This window comes from Pithys albifrons, chromosome 2 (genome assembly GCF_047495875.1).
Source record: "Pithys albifrons albifrons isolate INPA30051 chromosome 2, PitAlb_v1, whole genome shotgun sequence".
In the NCBI taxonomy this organism is placed as follows: domain Eukaryota; kingdom Metazoa; phylum Chordata; class Aves; order Passeriformes; family Thamnophilidae; genus Pithys; species Pithys albifrons.
This window is the reverse complement of record NC_092459.1, coordinates 88,715,985-88,737,419: the sequence shown is the minus strand read 5'-3', so window position 1 is coordinate 88,737,419 and position 21,435 is coordinate 88,715,985. Positions and strand designations below refer to the sequence as shown.

The 21,435-nt window shown below is 39.1% G+C and overlaps 1 protein-coding gene across 1 annotated transcript in view; it reads right to left on the bottom strand.

Annotated features, from left to right (window-relative positions):
- Positions 1–4,375: 4,375 nt before the first annotated feature.
- PPP1CB (protein phosphatase 1 catalytic subunit beta) overlaps positions 4,376–21,435 on the bottom strand; it is a 31,331-nt gene continuing 14,271 nt past the window's right edge. Inside the window, exons 3-8 of the mRNA XM_071577072.1 lie at positions 18,822–19,052; positions 18,366–18,470; positions 13,274–13,345; positions 8,887–9,038; positions 7,296–7,430; positions 4,376–6,697 (exon numbers count right to left, since the gene is read on the bottom strand). Of these exons, the coding sequence (XP_071433173.1) occupies positions 6,593–6,697; positions 7,296–7,430; positions 8,887–9,038; positions 13,274–13,345; positions 18,366–18,470; positions 18,822–19,052 (800 nt within the window). The 3' untranslated portion in view covers positions 4,376–6,592. The remainder of the gene's footprint in view (positions 6,698–7,295; positions 7,431–8,886; positions 9,039–13,273; positions 13,346–18,365; positions 18,471–18,821; positions 19,053–21,435) is intronic.

Genomic DNA, 21,435 nt, shown 5'->3' with positions numbered 1-21,435 from the left:
TGAGGAACTGCTTGGAAGTAGCCAGAGGGAACTACGTGAAATATTTGTGACTATTTTCACATTACATTAATTTTGTTGTTGTAGGCAGTTAAATGCCACCCTGACACCCAATCCCCTCAGATCTCGGATGCTCAGTAGGGTCAGCCCCAGTTAGTACCGGGTGCTGTGACAGTCCCGAGGACTTCACTGTCACTGTCCGAGCTCGCTCGGCCGTGGCAGATGGACCTCAGGACTTAAACGGTGGGGCCAGTTCTGCGCACGCTGTGCCTCACCTAAAAAATCCACTGTGCAGGCTGGAAGGGCACACCCACGTGGGGAGAGCCCTGCCCAAATCTTCATTCCGAAGCCTAGCCATGATGATGACTTTCAATTTTGTTGGGACTTCAAAACAATAGAGAAAAGACTTACACTGGAATATATTTACTTGCTAAAGTTGTCCTCTGCATTCATCAATGTTGTGCACTTCTCTGCCTCATGCCATGAGCTGCACCAGTTTTGTTCTCAAGATACCAGATTTTTTCCTAGCCAAGTCTTTTCAGTAATTAATTGGATTCATCTACAGCATTCTCTCTTGCACCCTGAAGAATCAAACGTTTAAAGCAACAGGAGCAGGCAGAACTCTACCAAGGAGAAAAATCAGTAGCTTAATAATTTTGTTCTCTGGAAATACAATTTACTGATTTTGAAAACCAGCTCCCTGTAAAGACAGACAAACAAATCCTGCCTACTTCCTCCATTTAACAGTAACTCAGGTGAAGTTAAAACACTGAAACTCAACATCTGGGCACGTCTATCCTATTTAAAAAGGATTTTTTCAAGTGGTGCTCATTTCTAGAGCTCTGCCTAGGAGCTTTTCTCATCTTTAACATAAATCTTACATCTTTACCTTTGAGGATACAAAATAGTTTATGCTGTTCTTTATTAGCAGCTGGACTGACTTACCTGCTTTCTGATATGGTTGCTTCTAAGACTGCAACAGACTAAAGGGAAGCTTGGGCTGCAGATTCTGTTACCTAAGGTGGCAGAACCCAGGAAAGGGGCAGGGCTAGGCCACTGCAGTACCTGTACACTCTTGAAAGCTCCACCTCTTTTGACTGTTTCAGGCAGCAGTTCTTGGAAAAGATTGTTAGAGCTATGTATTGGCAAGAGTTTGTGGCAACAGTTGCTTTGAGTTGTTCTTGAATTCTCACTTCTTGTGACATACAGATGCAGAGATTAATATGAGTTGAAACAGGATACTGAGGAAGAGAATGAAATGTCCTTATTACCAATTAACATTATTATTTATTTTAACAAGGCATACTAGGATAGAGAATAAGTAACTAGACAGTTTTGCTGGTTTCCCAACAGCTCCAGGGATCTGCAGGGAAGATCCTCAGGTACTACCAGTTCCAGAAATCCATGGAAGATGGGAATGTGGCAAGACCAGAACAAGTACCCAATCCTGTGTCTTATCTGCGTAGCTTATTTGCTGTCCCAACACTGACTTACTACCACACAGTTTTCCAATGTTCAGTCCAACGTGGCCTGAGGTTCCTTCAGCTTTGCTCATGTGGTACATGCAATGAGAACAATGTTTGGTTATAAGGCCATGAGTTGCATCCAGCCCCCTGGTTAGATGCTGTCCCCCAAACACTGATAAACCTTTGGAACAAGGCAAGCAGAATCAATGCATGATCCTAGAGCACAAAGTATACAGCTAAACTGAGAGTGAGCTTGAAAGCTAAGTAGCAGAAGCAAAGAAAAAATATCCAGCGCTTTGCCTAAATATCACAACCCTCATATTGATTCACTGAGTTCCTTTAAATTGACAAGAACAGCTACATGCAGCTCACTGCAGCTCTGGTTTGTATTGAAACACCGTCATTGATCTTTAACGAATATTTAGCCCATGTGGACTCAGAGACAACTCTGCTGTGCTGTAGTTATCTCTCTTCCAGCGTAAGGAGACGTTCTCTTGTCCTTGCTTTTTCACAGTTCATTTGAAGTCAAGTGTTCACGGATGCCATCATGAATCAAGTTACAACTCAAATGAGTTCAAAAGCAATACAATATTGACAGTATCACTCTCTCTGCTCTTTACTAAGCTCTAATGTTACCTTTCAGGTTTGCATAAAACATCTTCATCTCCAACAAACTTAACCGCAAGGACAATCCCAGAAACACCAGCTAAGATTATAACATTAACAGTTTGCCAGGAGGAAGTTCAGCACCTGGTTAAAGACTAGGAGTTTACAACTATTATCTATGTAAGCCTCTACAAAGCAGATACCCTTTCCTGCTAACCTCTGAGCTTTACACTGAAGGCCAAGGATGGAATATTTGTGTTTGTCATCTACATATTCAGAAAATTCTGGGGTGGTCCCATGGTGTAAAGGAGAGCACTCTGGACTCTGAATCCCAAGGTCCTGAGTTTGAGTCTCAGTGGGACTGTCCCCTGGCAGTTCAATGCCTTTCTGCTATCCCATCCCGTCACATCTCGGATGCTCAGCAGGGTCAGCCCCGGTTAGTACCGGGTGCTGTGACAGTCCCGAGGACTTCACTGTCACTGTCCAAGCTCGCTTGGCCGTGGCAGATGGACCTCAGGACTTAAACGGTGGGGCCAGTTCTGTGCACGCTGTGCCTCACCTAAACAATCCACTGCGCAGGCTGGAAGGGCACACCCACGTGGGGAAAGCCCTGCCCAAATCTGCGTTCACAAAGTTTGGCCATACATACATTCTGAAAATTCCAGCTATCCATATCAGGTCACCTTCAGTTAAACTACATTCAACAGCAATAGTGTCTTTTATACTTCTATTATTACAGACCAAAAGTGGGTCTCCCAACCCTGAACTAACCACATAGAGCTCCAGCAACTAAATCTGACAGTTTCCACAGTATGATGGCAATATCCTCTCAGACTTACCAAAATATAAGCTGCAGACAGGAACAAGTCTACATATAAAAGATACTTTTCTGCTCATCAGCTCCCAGCTTTGGTAAAAACATCACAACGTGGATCATTCTACACTCAAACAACCTCACAACAGAGATGCCGATTATTGATAATAAAAGCAACATCCTTCCACACATCTGAAGAATTTCTATCAATTTTCCAGGCAAGTAAGTACACAGCACTGACAGCCTTGCGGTGCTGCAAGCTGTCTCACCTACACCTGGGTGTGACACATCTGTTGAGATGCTCCCCTCTCCACAGAGAGCACAGTACAAACACAGACTGCATTCACTACAGGAACTCGAAGCTTGGTGATGCCTGGCAACAGGACACTTGCACACTGAACACAGAAGCAAAAAGAAACTCAGACTTCAGTGGCCCTAAGTATTTCTACGTGCCTACACGCAGAGCAAACCGAATACAATCCACTAGTCTAAGACCTTTTACAGTGTTTCCAGTGAGTCCATTTCTACAGCACCTTTTAGAAATACATCAGCTCAGTACAAAAAATGCTACCCAAACAGAAACAGTGCTCCAGGTATTAGAGCAGCACAACCACAACTGTATGGAACACATTTTCTTCCTTTAAAGCAGCAAACAATTATGAACATTCCATGCATAAAAAACACTAAGCACTACACAGCATACAAAAAACCAAAAGATGATGTAAAACAAGAATCTCAGATCAATCAACACAAAAGAGACCAAGGAAGAAGCACTGCTTCCAGCATACTTTAAATCAACGTTTGGGAATCATAAAATGCTCAGCAACCAGAAGGGAATTAGGTAAGAGGTTATGTACTGTGTTGAACTCAACTATGACATCAGGAATGAACATTATGGTCAGATAAAGTGGTGCAGGGAGAACACACAAAAAGTGCACCTCAAATGGCGTAATGTTTTATATGCCCCTCAACACAAATTTGAGAATCCTCCTGTTAATTCCCAGCACATCACACTGTGCTATTTAACAGCATTTAAGCCTTGTACAGACAAGATGTTTATGTGAAAAAAATTCTTAGCAGTGAGACCACTAGCAATTTCCATGGAAGGAAGTGAATTTTATCTGAGTAGAATTTAGATTCAGGTTTTCTTTTTTACCTCTTTCAGAATGAACAATATTGAAACCAGAGATCTATATTAAGACTGTAAACCTAAACTGGCAAGTTCTGTTATGTATGTGACTTGCTTTTAGTATGGAATATCTATCATATCTGTAGGGATAAGATTATTAGATCATGTACATTTTCCACAATATAGGGTGATGAAGAATGTCAGCAGACTTCCCAACTCTCCAGAAATCAAAACAGCATTCAAATCCTTTCCAAGTGATTGCTGCTACATAAAAATAGCAATTATTCAGAATATCACCACCAGATCTGGCTTCTAGTGCCATAAAATAAACTAAAAATTTCCTATTTCTTTAGGACACAGAAGAAGGCCCGAAGACTTTATTTTTCTTTTGACAAAGCATCTGTAACACAAGCGAGCATGTTAAGTACTCACACAACATACAACTTTACACCTGGACATTTCATGATACAGAAGACATTGTTCCAGAAACTAAAGAAAAAAACGTGAAAGTGTTAATCCAGATGTTTGGTAACATGGAGGCTGGCGCTTGGTAAAACCCAGCATTTTCAAAACTGGTAGAACTAAACCTCAAGTAAGCAATGACTTAGAGCAGTAAGTTATCATGTCAAGGCTTACAGATTAGATTTCATTAATTGCCTTGTGACAAACTGAAGTTACTCTCACAAAGCTCTCATAACTGACTTTCAAGAACAAGTGTCTTTCAACAGTATCAAAACAAATCTTCTACATCTTATTCTAAGCATCGAAAGTGGTATTTGCTCCAAGGTGGGATAAAATAAACAATTGTTCAAAACCACAGACCAATCCAATATAAATCAGTAACATTTTCTTTTTTAAAGAACAACCAACTCCATATTTTTTGAGGAACAGTAAGGTATATTAAAATAACCAGTCAGACTTCATTCAAATCAATTAGACAACTTTTACTAAATGAAAAACCCCTACATTTAAAATATGCATTTAAAACAAAATGGAATTAGAAAAGAGACTTAAATCCATTTTAAAGAACTTGCTCACTGTGTCAGAAATCAATATATCTCTTGCATTATATAATGTGCCAGTTCATAAAACGTAAGTTACCAGAATCCTCAATTTAACATTTTCAAAGACAATACTGAAGTCAAGAGTTTTACATCTACTGATGCACATTTAGAATGGTATAAATCTGCAGCCTTCCCCCAAAGAATATTACAAATTTGACAATATTCAGTAAAAGCTTTTGTAGTTATGTCCAATAATATTGCATCCTAAAGCATCACAAATCTGTGCCTTTCATTTATCCTACTATATAGTTTGTATCTTCTTTATATCTTGCCATTTGCCAATGTTAACTCTTTTAAGAAAGGAGAGAAGTGAAAAATACTGCGTAACTCTTGATCACGTACAGAAATTATTGCTACTATAGTACACTACAAAGCAGAAGTCTATACAATAGTATATGAAATTTGATCATGAAAATCCAAATGATATAATCTTTAGTGACATAAGCCTTACTATAAAGTTGGACATTCTCGTAGCATTTCCAGCTCACTACTCATCATCTAGCCTACTGTACAGTGATGAACATCCATTTAAACACACCCTCTTTATGAAAAAGAATGTCGGCTTTTAAAGGCTTAGCAAATGAGGAGCTTCATGTCCTGTGGAACTATGTAAGATGAATTTTAATGCAGGTAGGGAATTACCTGGAAGCTAAGCATGCCAAAGGTGTTTCATGCTAATAAAACTAAAGCCAAGGTACCACTTAATCAAGTTACCAACTAATAGGCAATACCATCTTTGTCCTATCTAAGTTAAATGAAGTGCCATCGCACAGTGTAACGTCAATAATTTAAAATAGTGTAGTGCACAAATTCGTTGTGTGGCAGTTTAAGTTAAAATGTCAGGACAGGTTTTTCTGTCTCAATGTATGTTGGCTGTCAAGCCGTCCAGTCTGGGCATCTGGGTTTAGTCTGCCTTTTAATCACTACTGTACTATAAACTTTGTATTATAATGGGGCACACATTTGGGCAGCGTTATTATGAAAAATGGGGGATTAGGGGGAGTGTAAGAGATCAGTGGCTGTTCTAAAAAGCCCCTTCCTCATTTCAGTTTCAAAGAGCCAGGAAATAAGACTAGATACCATATCCGCATCATTCTAGCTAGAAAATAACCAAAGTAAAAGCAATCAAGCAACAATAAGACCACATTACACAAATGGAACATCATGCTCTCATCTGGTTTAACTATTACACCAAGTTTTAACTGGGATGTTGGTCAACTTTAAAAACCGTGGTAAATGTGAATATGTAAATTGCAATAGTTTTCCTCCTAATTTTTTTTTCACTCTATGCTGGATATTAGAACTTGGAGCTATGCTTGTTACAATACAGTGTCGCACATCTTCCTACTAGAAAAAATTAATAAAGATCCTTTACCCGTCTCTTTAAGTTAAACGTGTGACATCAAAAAGGGTGTCAAATGGCTGGATGGTTTTACAGTGCACACTTATTATATACTGTAATACGGAGTTTTGTCCTTGACAGATCTGATGGTGTTTTCTACATTACTTCCTTTCTTCACCTCTTCTTCGGTGGATTAGCTGTGCGAGGTGGAGTGACTGGACGCCCAGAATTCAGTCCACCATACTGGTACTTGGCTTTCTTTTCAGATGGTTTCAATATCTTAGAGAAAATAAAGAAGTTTCTTTGAGTCAGCAACAACTAAGAACATTTCAAATACTGTTAAGCCAACATGAAACCTCGTTCAGCAGGAACAAGAGAGGTGAGGATGGTGGGGGGGAAAAATCACATCACAATTCTACAAATTTCTTAATTCTACAGACAACATAATACTTCTAAATCCTTCTGGGTCTACCACTACCTTGGGCTGAGAAGGGGAAAGAAAAGGGACTGAAAACATGTCCAGTAAGGAATAGCAACTAAAATCTGATGAGAGTAACCATACTTAAAAGGTCCCTATAGTCCATTAATTTGCATAATTGGGTATTCCAATCGCTAGCTATGACTAGAAATAACCACCCAATTAAACTTTGAAGTGACTAACTTAATATGCAGCAGTTTGGAAAACATCAAATTCCAGGTGTCTGGAGAACAGTTGGTTTGCAGTTGCAGTTACCCACGAACACTGGCCTCCTGCACAGTCCTTTCTGTAGCTCAAGTATATTGCTCTGCACTAACCACAAGCACAGCACTGAGCAGACTAACTTGGCTCCACACAGCCCGATACCTACAGTAATATTAATGCACAAACGTATCATACCTGAAAGGAACACATCAGAGTTTCATCCACACTCATCATGCCCCCTGCATTGTCAAACTCTCCACAGTAATTTGGAGCTGAAAATAGGGTGACCAACTGCCGTTTTGCAAAGAATTCATATCCGTCTTCAACCACCTGTCAACACCAGAGAAATCAATGGAGCTTACATAAGAAAAGATAAATTTTGAAGGAAAAGAGCCAGTCTTGAGGTTAACAGGACTTGGTATTAGAAAGATGACAAGAACTCATCAAAAACCTATTTTATGTCTTGACTTTGAGACAGGAGAGGTTTATTAATTTTGTCTTACCTGACACTGAATGCCAATCCAGGTAGCATACCCTGTGTCTGACACTTCCAAAGTTAAACAGACATCAGATTGGCTGTTCAGCATTTTCACAGCTGAAGGTCAATTATGCACTGCCAGTTTAAGTATTCACAGCATTTGTTGCTTTATGCACAGAATGTGGATGTTTGACCTAATGAGTGTGGAGCACACAAGGTCTGGATACCATTTCATTGCAACTTGTAATGATTAAGTTCCACTTCCACTGGTGCTGATTGTGTACAAACCTCAAGTACAGATTCTTTTATCATTTTGATGCTCTAAAAGTGAAGTGGTTCTGCCATATTTTGTTTAAGAGCATAACACACCTTTAAAATCACGCAAGTAGGATGATGCATCAGCTAAGTATGCTCCCTCTTCCCCAAAACATAAGCCTCATGTTACAACACAGTGAAAATAGTGCATCAACTGCTCACTTTAGGGCAATCATCATTATCTTTTAAAAGATATACTTCTTTTATAAAGAACTGAAGTGACTATATGAATACAAGGAACTGGTAGCAATCTTGATCAGCAGTTAAGAAATCCAACCAGTGCGTGGAATGAATATTAACTCTTCTGTAATATTTTAGCAGTAATATTACAAAGAGGAACATTTAAGTGTTTGAGAGTGCATACACAAGCCTAATAGTGATACGGAATAAAGAGCCTATTTTTGTTTCACAGCAGGAGAGTGCTTTTAAAACTGACTAAATAATGAAACAAATATTACACAGGAAATTGAAACCTGATGTCCACCTAAGCAGGATTTTTGCTTAAAGTAACTTAAGCAAAAACAATCTATGTCAAAGTACTCTAAATAGCTGAAATAAAATAAAGATACTTTGACAAAGTGAAGCAGAAGTAGTTAGAGACACAACTACCAGGGAATTGTCTACTAGCAAAATGGAAGGACTCAAACTTCAGCGTAAATCTCAAATTCAAGTCACTTTGCCACTTTAAAGTTGGGCACTGTACCTCTCATATTCACATACATCAGTCTAACATTTAGCAGACAGTCCAAAAGGAAGAGATCAGTGGAGAAATCTAGTGTTAGTGTTGTACTCCACTGACATCAGACATGCAGTTCAACATGAGTCAACAGAAGGACATAGCCTTACAGCCCCTTTATTAGTAAGATTGTATTTTTCTCTACAAGTCACACAATGCATATTAAGTTTCAAATATATCCTACTTATAAGGAGCACCAAAGAGGCAGGAAGTCTAAAAGGGGAGGTTTGAAGAAGCAACAGCAGCAAAATTCATACCTGGTGAGCTCGACAGATCAAATCCAGATCATGACGATTCAGAAATTTACTGACCACATCAGCACCAAAAGTGAAAGAGACCCCACGATCATTCTCACCCCAGCCTTGTACATCTTTGTCTGGGTCAGACCACAGCAGGTCACAGAGCAAACCTTAAAGACAACACAAGGGAAGATGCTAGTCTGCAGAGGTATAACTTTATAACGTAAACCAGTTCTATTGTAATTATCAGAGAACTCTCCTAAAGAAAATAAGCAACAATAAACTGCAGCTCAGACAAAGGGTATGGAGTGTGTAAATCTGGTGATTGTTCCCCCCTCACCACTGAAAACACCTTGAGATGAAAAAAGTCAGAGCCAAATAGTTCTCTGAAATAATGTTTAATTGTAGCATTTAGTGTGTTTACAGTGAGCATTTGAGAAGTTTAAAAATACTGAAATGCACACGCATTAAAAGGCAACCATCAATTTCACAGCTCACCAAGAAAGCTTAGTTTGAAAGCTGCACTAAATTTAAAAATGCTGTGCAAGGCCAGTCATATATACAGCAAATAAACTTGTACCATAACCTTGTGAACGTGGAACAGCTTTGACTCTTACCTTTCTTACCATACGTGAAGAACCTTGGGTGACTCAATCAAATAGTAACACAGCAAAACACTCATGTATTGTTTCAGGTAGCACTGTCAGTTTGCTCAGACTGCTGTTGACTTTTCAAAAAGCCTCGTGACAACCAGTCTGGAATCTAAACTAGAACAATAAGCCTCTCTGGTGTTTTAGCAAGATCTTTTTTTCTGCTGCCAACAAAAGGTCAGCTAACTCTGGAGTTAAAACTGGGAAGTGAAAAAGGATTTCTCTAGATCAACTGCAATGCCTTTATACATAGAACTTTCCATGAGTTTTCACATGAGAAAGAACCAGGCCAATTTAACTACAACACAAACCCAAAAACATTCAAAAGGCATTTCACTGCTTTCCATGAAATTGTACTTTCTTTACCTGAGATGACTAACCCGTAGACAATCTGAAAGATATGTCAACAGGCTCCTTCATCTGGCACTCAGAAGTTTGATTTACATTTACATCTGGTTATTTCCTAAATAAAATCTTGAAGACATGTTGTAGTTTGGAATTATTATGTAAATTCTCTCCCCTGCCACTAAACCCCCATGCCAGAAGTAACAAAAAGAAGTAGTTAACAGCTGATCGCTTGGGTGGGGGCAGGTTGTCTCTTCTGTTTTTGGGGACATTTTTTCCATTCTTAGCTCGGCGGAACTCAGGAGCGGTCTGTGTGCTGCCGAGGAGGGAAGCTGTTCTTTTTTTCTCCTGCTCCTGTTCCTGGCTACTGCTGGGGCTTCTTGCTGAGCCGCTGCTTTTTCTCTTCGCCACGGTTGTTCTCTCCTGGTTCCTGCATCTGGGGTCCCGGCCTCTGCTGCAGTCTCACCACCGCCTGCACCGTCACGGCCTGCCCGCCCTGGCTGGGGCAGTGACCCGGGAGAGAGAGGTGTGCAGCTGCTTTCCAGGACGCGCGGCGGTTCCCCACTTTCAGCTTCCTTTCTTCATTTGGGACAAGAGACACAGAGTTCATCTGGGAACTCACCCTGCTGCCAGCCGGGCTGTGACACTAATACCGCCATAAGTATAACTCTTCTCCCGAAGGAAACTTGTTGTTGTGAGGGTTGTTGTTTTGTTTGCTTTTTTTTCCTCTGTGGTGCTGGGGAAGTGGTTTGCTCTGGTCTGTTTATAGTTATAGCAGTTAGGGACAGTTATCCTTCTTGTATTAAAATTCCTTTTCTTAAATTTGATAAAGAGTGGCGTGATTATTGTGGAGAAGGACCCCTCCCCCGCTTGTGGGTAAACATTTTGGTTTTTCCCCTCAAACCAAGACAAGACATTATTTCTTAAATAGCAGATCCTTCAAGCTGTAATCAAGCAAACTACTGTCTGAGGCCTACTGTGCAACTAGACCGTTTTATATTTACATACAGTTATCAAATAGTCTTTGGAACCAGACACAGTTGCTCTCTAACAGAGGCTAAAATTTTATTTCCTTTTAGAAGACAAAGAAACAAAAAAAGCACAATTGCATTTTAGATAAGATTTGTATCTAGAAATGAACTACTGAATACAGACAGCACATGACAAAAGCTTAGCTTTACTGAAATGTAATTCTATAGTAATTTGTTTTTCAGAACAACAGTAGCACTGCAACCCCTAATGGTTGCTTACCATGAATTTTGAACAAATGACAGAAGCTGCTTGTCTCAGCTGCTTAAGAAGTAATTCCTCTTCTATTCTCTCCCCAAAATCAAATAATCTTGAAGGTTATATTGAGCAATAGGCAAATCTGTCCTACAATCTTTACCAGTGGTATAAAAGAACCCTTCAACAAGTTTGTCTAAACTATGGTGCCCAAGTAGGTTTATATTTCACTAAGCAACATCTACCATTTCAACAGCTTAGGCTGACCAAGAGCACACCGTAATACTGTAGGGATCGGTTTACAATATCTGGAATGGAGAAAATCCTGCCAGAAATCCTGCAGGGGCATAGTATGGCTGATAAAAGGTGTTCAAGATTACACAAAAGAGGGAATTACAATTTCCTAATAAGCAAAAGGTTGGCAATGCTGACCAGAACATATGACTTATCCCGGTCTCACAAAATGCAAATAGTCTAACAATTATCAAAGGCAAGTGATTTAAGCTGAATACAGTGTAGTCAGATTTGAGAATACAGCTTCCAAACCACACAAAAATGTCACCAAACTAAGAGGTCTTTAAATTGCCATTAAAGCTGAGAAGGCTTTTTATCATCATGCTAAAAGAAGCCATCATGGTGATCTAACCTTTGCACAGCCACTAGAACATCTACCAGAAACTTCTGTATCAACACAAACATTCACCAAGTGACACCTCTCCACAAGGGGATGGCTTTTAAGGGTTTGTAACTTTGATGGAAGTGAGACTACTTCAGTTTATTTTTCATTTCCCACAAGATTTACTTCCATTACATAATATTGGTTTCCTTAAGTCTCTCCAAAAGGCCAAGACCTTCTGTATCACTTTACCAGACACAGAGGTGCCCCTGATGGTGCTTCATTTTTGCTGACAGTACACACAGAGCTATTGCTCGTGAAAGCAAAACTAAGACTACAAACCACTACATAACACAAAAATATTTTTAAAAAATCCCTATACATATTTTTAGAAGGTACTAAGTAGACATATGATTACAGTGAAGTGTCCATGGAAACCAGAATTACATTCTGCAAGGGCATTCCTGAAGAAGGGATGGCTCAAGCAGTACCATTTGCCTGTTGAATAGAACTGTCTTTCCTGAGAGCTCTTGAAAATGTAAAGATTGACTCATTTGTACTGACATTTATTTGGTTATGCACTGAGTGAATAAGTATCTTAAAGGAAAGTACAGTGTAGTAATTTATACTACAGAAACACTCATGCACCAGTCTATAAGGCTTCTCAGTGTCAAGAGTGTATATACCAGCTTGCACAAAAGTGTGGTTGTTTAAGGGACAGTAGGTTTACTAATAATAGTCCCTGAACTATTGCCATGTATCAGCACTGAGGAAAATTACAGGAAGCAGAATTTTTCTATTCCAAAGTATAACCATAATTGTAATTCATGTTTAAAAAAGGTTTAGATCTTGTATCTTCTCTGACAGTTAATTGAGACCACTGTTGAGATCAACACTTGAAAAACTATCCCATAGTACTGCTCGAGAGTCTTTTCAATCCACAAGTAAAAAAATTTGTAATAAACGGGACACTGAGTATTATTAAACCAGTCAAAAGAACATTGTACAGAAAGGACTGGCAACTTGTATCCAACATTTCTAAACAAAGTAATAACATATGAGAAGAAACTTTCACTACTATCACAATGATAAGTGCAATTGAAATCCCAACTGCAGCAAAGTAGGAGCTGTATTTTCAAATTTAAAGACGGTCTCAAGTAGAGAGAAGGCCAAATACTTTAACACTCAGGAATTTTTGAACAGTTATGTTCTTTGATAGACTAAAAGGTTTATGTGCGCCTAACCAAGGCAAGAAAAAGAACTAGCAGTTCAGTTTCCTTATGTTTCATGAGATTTCTAAGTTGCTGTAAGGGCACCTTGTGAATAATGTATCCAACGTCGAATAAATGCATCCTTACTCTTATGACAAGCAGTAACAATTGAGCAATAACCTCGAACATACCAGATCCTGCAGCCATCAGGAGGAACAAGACTCACACCCTACAATGGCACCAAGGAATATTGTACTGTGAACAAAGGTTGTGTTAAGTCACTACATTGCCTGCACACAAATTGATTAGCCCTGATTCGTCATTAAGACCTATTCTACAGTAGATTCCATGCCACCCACCTGTGTCAGGAACATCTGTAGGTCTCATAATTCTCCTGATCTGCTCCATTGACTGGAGATCTGGAGACAGTCCTGTAAAAGTACAAGAAAACAAGTGACTTATATATGTATTGTACCTGCAAAAAATTTGAGAGAACAGAAAATTTCAGGTTCAAAGTCACACAGCATCCCTTGTTTCCACTGCAACACAAACAAAAGCTAGTCTGCTGTAAGACAAGTTGTTGAACAGAGGGACAGAAAATAATGCAAGTGAAATTAACAAGGGGTTTTAATTACCATCCTTTTAGCCATAGAGCACAGATCTCTACAGTTAGGCATATTATCTGAAATAGCTTACAATCATAAAATCAGTTAGGTTGGGAAAGACCTCCAAGATCACTGAGTCCAACCATTACCTTAACATTCCAAGGACTTAGGGAACCAGTGAAGGACAGCATTCTCGTGACCTAACACACACTGGGTGCAGGGTTCCTTACAACCCCTGTACTTTATAAAGGCTAAAGGAAAATCCCCTACACAGGTTTAAAAGACTACAAGCCAAACCAGACTGGAAGTGTGACTGAAATAGTAAATCACACCACTGAACAGCAGTGTTTTACCACAGGTGAGCAGCAGTCACTGGATTCTATAAACAAACATCAGCCTGGGCAACTGCAACAGATAAGGACCACAGACATGGCCATCTACTATAGCTCAGCTGCTTAGTCATTGTAAACCCACAGTACTTTAATTACTCAAAAGAAAAAATAAATCACAGGGACACAGCTATTTTTGTGAAGTTTTGCCATTAACATACAATAACAATCAAAGCATGGGATTCCAAAGCCATCCTTCAAGAAGTTTAAAGAGCCTAAAGCTTCTCCATTGGAGACATACAGGCATGAAAGGGAGCCTGCTAGATGCTCTAGCATCTTAGTATGTCCATAAATAAGGCTCCTAAGTAACCTGGCCTAAGTCATTTAAGTCATCTAATTAAGAAAGTTGCAAATCTGAAAACAGAACATGAAGACCCAATTTGTGATGAAACACATTTCATATTAACAAATCATACCCATTTGAGTCAGTTCAGAACTCTGAACAGAAGAAAATTTGTCATTGTAAAGAAGTCATCATGTACCATAATTTCAGCTGAAATCAGAGTTTGCATGGTGGCAATGTGTGTTGCAGGAGGAATGACTCCAATGTTCTCTGACTTGATATCAAGACTTGAGGAACTCTTGGTAAGATTTTTAGATTATTTTTCTTGAAGCAGCCTTGCAATAAAAGCCTTCTACCATCTTCACCAGCTTGTTAAAGCTGTCTTCATGATATTACCTTGAGGTTGTAACGGATGGCCAAAGGCTTATATGAGACAGCTCACCAAGGGAATTTTAGGCATGTCTGCTCACATGACAGTACAAGAATACTCATATAAATTCAAGTAGATAACAAGCTTTTAAACTTTGACCAACCTACCACTTCCCCTTCCCCAGATCTGATTTATTTGCATACATTTTACATTAGCACTCAGCACCACACCCCAAAAGAGCAATAGGCAATCTCAGTGAAATAAGCACAACCAGCTTGTGATCTTCTGTGAAGTTACAGCTCGGAGCATTTCAGCTTCCACGCAAAGTATCCCTAGAAGTGTCCAAGGCCAGGCTGGATGGGACTCTGAGCATCCTGATCTAGCGGAAGGTTCCCTGCTCACAGCAGGGGGATTGGAACTAGGTGATCTTTAAGATCCTTTCCAACTCAAAGCATTCTGTGATTCTTAAAAAGGAAATGTTATTACAAATGTCTCAACCCCATGGCTGTTAATTTTTCCCCATTAAATTGCCTGCATGTTTGTAACCACCCAAGTGGTCGTCTTTTCCCAAGTATTTTCCTAACTCCCCCTGCACAAAAAGAAACAGCTCATGTCTCAAATTGCTATCTACAGTCAAAAGTTATACATGATCAGTATTAAACACAAGAAACAAGAATGCAAGCACAGGTAAAGCTCAATGTCAAGCTGCTGCCTCTACAGTGATTCCTGTAAACTACAGTGTACTGAAAGCACACAACTATATTATATTGTCACATACAGCTAAGCACAGAAAAAAAGCTACTTTCAGTACACTATCCTTCTGAAGCGCAAGACCACCTCTTCCCTAAGAGAAAACAGAGAAAGAATTGTCATTACTGCTGGCAGACTCCAATTTGATTTGAACCACTCTCTGATCAGGTGGAATTGATAAAGTAATTGTGATCGATACTTGTAGTTTTATAGTGTAATCTTTGAACACTGTAATTCAAGTAGACTTAAACGTCAACATACATTTCATTGTCATTAACACCACAAGAAAAACAGAATTCCAGAGGCTGAAAAAACTGCATAAATGCAGTATTCTACTAAACTAACACAACTCCTATCTCAGAGCTTAAATCCAACACGATAAAACCAATGGATTCCATCAACATGACACTACAACATGGACTTAATTTGTAAAATTTGCAAGTAATCATGTTAAGTTCTCTAAAGCTTAGAACTAGAGAGTGGTGTCATAGATAAGAGGGCAATACTGTACAGAATACAAAAACAGAAGAGTTGGAAAGTTATGGAATAAGCTTTAATGAAGTGAGGTAAAGAGCCAAGTTGGAAGCTGGTTGAGAGGACAGCCTTAAAAAAAGGACAAGCGATTACATGTATGAGCAATGTGGAAAGAGTGGGAAGAGACAGGGAGGTGATGGGAAGGATAAAATATAAGATCCTTTCAGCAACATGAATACTTAAAGACAGGGATAACAAGAATGGTTTACGTTGTGAGATACAGAACTCAAAACAGATGCCCAGAAAAGTCTGGATAAAAAGATGACTCAGGATTTTAAGCTATTGTAGATAGCCTGCTGGGGTTAAGTTAGGTGCCTTTTGTTTTACTATGTTATGCGGTTTTGCAAAGTTTTATTATATATCCCAGAGGACAATATTTTTAAAATAAACTATGCAAAAATGCGCAATATAGTAAAAAAGGCACCTACCTTATATCTACATGCTGGCTTCAACCTCCAGCAGAGTTGAACCGTTTGTGCTGCTGCCTCAGTGTTTATTACAGTAGTAACATCATGAAAAGGCGCTGACAGTCCAACTGGATCTGGAACACAGTTTGAATAGGACTGGAGAAAAGTGGCAAAAGGGGAAAACTTTTTTTATGCTGAATGTCCACTTCCATTTATTAGGAGCACACAGCACATTCGTAATCTTTTCACTTTATTTCACAGCTGCAGATCAGTTGGGAGTGACAGTAATTTCAGTTACAAAGTCCATAGGAGTTTAAGGAAGGATTAGCAATCAGTAAGGAAGTAAATATTGCTCTTTATAAGAGCATCCTTAAAGCATACTATGCACAAAATAACCACATTTAATCAAGTAGGAAAATTTTAAATTCCCCTCTTCACCCATTTACAACAAAACTTTAGATTTTTTTTTTTGAAGAATAGCTTTCTAGGCTTCTTTCTCATAATTCAAGTCTCAAGTGGATATACACAAGACTACCAGTTTTGTCACAGCATTCTACTCTACGTACTAAGCTGCTTTCATTACCTTCTACCTAAGCTTAACTGTTTGTCAGAAATGCTCCCATATTTTGTCACTATTCGTTCCTCAAAAATCCCCCAAAATGCAAGAAAGTAGGTTGATAGTATGAGTAATTCTGCCACAAGCTTTTATTAAAGGACAAATTTATTACAAGTGTTTTTAGCCACTGAGAATTGGCAACCTCTGTGCAGAAGGGATTTGTATCTTGCATTCTTAAAAAGCACCACTGTGCTTGAGGACAAGATTAAAAGATGACCTGTAAGAAAACAAGTACTTTAACATGTCAGTGTCACCTGGCAGACTCAACTGTCTATTACTGCATTAATTCTGTATTTGCAGAGACATAACAACTCAGAGCACAATGTATAAGATTCTGATAGCTTATACTAGCAGGCACTGAAGGCAGGAGCTTTCAATACAGGATGCAAGAATATCCTGCATCATTTTTACAGCACATCCTGTACAGGTAGAGCTCTTGCAGAGATACCTGTAACTAATGAAGGCAGGGTGGAAGCCATCAATACAACCTCAAAGTCTGCAAGAGTCTGCTCAGGAGTTCTGGGTCACACTAATTCCAAATGGAGCTGTTCCAACAGAGGTTTCTGCAGCACTTTCACTGCCACTGATTTCCATCTCACTGACAACACAGGTGTGACACCTATCAAAGCATTTCTGGATCACTCAGTGCAAAGCATCAAGTTGCTTATTAATAGAGGCAGTTGCAAAGACAGTTGCAGAAGGCAGGATGGCTCTTTCTACAAGTAATTTGAAATTCTTGTCAACTGTTTGACACTGCAAGCTCTGGAAAACCTGTTAAGCATCACTGGCTGTAAAATCATGGGGAGACTCATTCTACAAAGAAGAGAGCCCAGGTATGTTCCAACATTCAGACAAGTCATAATCTTCAGTCAGATCAACACTAACACATTTTTCAGTACAAGAACAGGACACCACTGGGACAGGTGCTCACAGAATGTAGACTTTTTTAATATCAAAAGCTTTATTTATGGAGTCCATGCAAGCCATAGCTGACCTGCTCCGATGTTAATAAATGTCCTGCTTCAAGCTCCAGGCTTGACTGTGTGACCTCAGAGGTCACTTCCACCAAAATGTTATGAAAACTGCTAAAGAGACCAAAGCTATAGAGCTGTCTTTACTTGTGAAAGTTATACTTCACTGCTAAGGATGCCAGTGTTAGCTAAGGCTGCATGGTAAGATAGTAACAGCAACAAGTCCTGGGCAAATTAGGCAGTAATTCTAGCATTCAGTATTCTTCCAAGAGGGATACACTGATGGGAATACTTACAGACGCCCTTCCCCCTCAGGTATGAGAGGGCCACATGCATCAGTTAAGAATGAAACCTGTCTACTGCCAAGTGCACAGAAAAGCACCAGGTGTTAACAGGAACCTTTACATACAACCCAAGGTTAAACATCTCCGGCTAAATATCTGGCATGCACACCCACACTCCATTTGGTACAGCATTAACCCAAAGATCAATTTAGACACAGTTTTAAAAGCAGCCATCAGCTCACCTCCATGACAACAGAAGATCTTCTCATCCACAATGGCTGCAATCGGCAGACAGTTAAAACAGTCTGTGAAGGTCTTCCACAGCTTAATGTTAAATCTCCGCTTGCCTAGGAAAACAGTGTGTGGCATTAGCAAGAGAAGGCTGGGGGTTTTTAAAGCCAACCAGTAATGCACATCACAACCTGACCAAAAATCTTAGCAAACTACCTTCATAGGGCTTTATTCTGTTAGCATACTTAGGTCTCAATCTCTTACAAGAGCATTTCAAGGACAGCAGAAGAGAAAACAGTAATGCTCTAGAGTGACTTCAACCTTGGTTCAAAGTGTATTTTTAGAAAGTTTCAAAGGAGGCTCACAGAATATTGAAACCCTTGCTGCATGAGAGTCAGTACTACAAGTGTCTTCAAAGCACAGCAGTAGCCAGTTACAGTCTTTCCCAAGAAATAGGTTTTGCTTACATTCATCATAAAATCCATAGATCCGATTGATGCTGGCACACTCGTGATTTCCTCGTAGGAGAAAGAAGTTTTCTGGGTACTTGATTTTATATGCCAGTAATAGACAAATTGTTTCCAGAGACTGTTTGCCTCTGTCTACGTAATCTCCAAGGAAAAGATAATTAGCTTCTGGTGGGAATCCTCCATATTCAAATAATCGAAGTAAGTCTGTATACTGACCATGAATATCACCTGAATAAAAAAATATTTACCAAGGATTAGTGCAACAACAAAGATTACACAAGCCAAGAACTTAAGCCAATTAGTTTTTTTTATTCACTGATTTAAAAAATGGCATTAATATCACCTTTTAAAACTGGCCATGTGTATCAGAAAGGCAAGCACCATGCTAATATTAAAAACTGAAGTACTCCCTATATATAAATAACTCACACTATCAGAAGAATGGCTATGTCAGGTATGAAGCCAATCTGAAAACCAAAAGCTAGAAGTCTTCACAAGCGAGCATAACCTTTCTAACCAAGCTTTAATTTGTTCAAGTTTAAAACAAGGTCAAAAAGACAACCTGTAACCGAACAAGTACATGACTAGGAAGCAAATGTATCAAGAAAAAGTCACATTATTTACTGCAAAAACAGATCAGTAAAGAACTCAAACAAACTGGAGAGAAGCTGAACATTGTGTTGGCACAGAGCACTTACTTCAAAGGTCAACTCCCATAACATTGCTGTACTAAGATTACCATCCTCCAGCATTTAGACAAGTCCTCCTTTGATGCAATTATTCATGTAAAAACAAAACAAAACCCCAAAGACTGATATCCCTTACAAGATATTCAACCCTGCAGGTTAAAATAACTGTCATGTTCCTCATCACACTGCCAGCTTTAAAATTCTGTAGGCTTTCCATGGAACAGCTCTCTGTGGCAATTACATCACCACAGACCAGCCAAAGCCAACTATCCGTAAGTTGTCCATATGGCTGATATGGCTGAAGATACCAAAGCTACTCTGTGGTAACTTGTAGCACAAATGCAACATATTCCAGCTGACTGTAGAACTCATTACCAGAATGACTGAATGCAAAAACTATATGCCAAAAGCCTTCAGTGCAAGCTGCATGATACTCAAATTTAGTACCTCCTGGTCCTCTACACTAAGCATTACATAAATGCATTTTTACTTTTGCTGTTTCTTCAGTGGCAGAACACTCACTTTGCCAGCAGTTATTCTTTAGTAGAGCAGTAGCTACTAGGGCCTCAAAAGCCATTTAAAACCCCCACATCACTTTTTCCATCCTAAAACAGATTCCCAACCTGTGTGGTCTCCAGCTCAATTCTTAAAGCAGTAGTAAAAGTACATGCTACATTATACTCCTCTTTACACGTTCTATGGGAAATGCAACACTTCCTCCTTCAGGCAGTGTTCTTCCACAACTATTTCTCACTCAGGCAGAAGAATCACCTTGCAACTTTCTTCTAATGAAGATGAACATTATCCACTATCCAATTCCGGACACAAACTGAAGCTTCATTTGCTACAATACTTTTTGCGTATGTTGCAACAAGAAAGATTCCTATTCCAAGTGGTATTTAGAAGACTCCAAAGAAAACAGACTCCCGAAAAAGTGATTTCTATGCTTAATCTAGTACTCCAGAACATTATCAGTACACTTCCCAGACTTCAGCATTAATAGAATGAACTACCAAGTAAACATACTACAGAAAATATTATAATTGTGTGTATTGTTTAGAACAACTTTCAGTTACACACATGAGGGGCCAACGCACTTAACGGGTAAAAACATTTTAGAGAAACAATTTTGAAAAGGGACCAAAGCATTTACTATTCCAGTCAAGGTACTTATCACTTTGAAATACAGCTTCACATGGGCACAAGCTGAATTGAAGTCTACCAGATTCAAAGCCTTACAGTAAAAACCACATCTATTTTAAAATGGACATTTACATAAGAGTTTCTTTCATCTTACATTAAAACACAGCCATTCAAGATGTAAGACCTTATTTTGAACCGACTTGATTGTAAGACAAGACAATCCTATAATGGTTCCTCAGGCATTGCCTAAGCACATTAAAATAACAGTTCAAAGCAGTATCAGCTGCATATTTTGCTTTTGGTGAAAGTGATCATCTTCCTTTCACTTTTATCTAAATGCATCTTTGACAATTGCTCTAATATTAAATTTAGATGCACCTGACACTTCCTGGTGCTTTCGCTGTGTTTGGAATCAGATTTAGAAATAACAAAGGCCTCAGTTAACTGTGCATTAGTCACCCTTTTACTGTTCACCTAACAGTGCTTTCAACTGTCTTAATTTGAGCAAAAGAGAAAAAACTTTCTTTGAAGTAGGGAATCTTTGCAGACCTTCACTATCTGAGTTTTCATATTTCCATTATCTAGGAATATGATGAGACTATGCTACACTGAAAAGACTGAAGTGAACACAATGTGATAAAGCTGGATTTTACCTTCAACTTTATGTCAGCAGGCGAGCTGGTCTGGTTTTTCTTCCCCACCCGACCAAGCAATTAGTCATTTAAAAATGACTTTGTCATTAGTGGTTTGTTTGTGGGTTTGGCTGTTTTGTTTGGGGT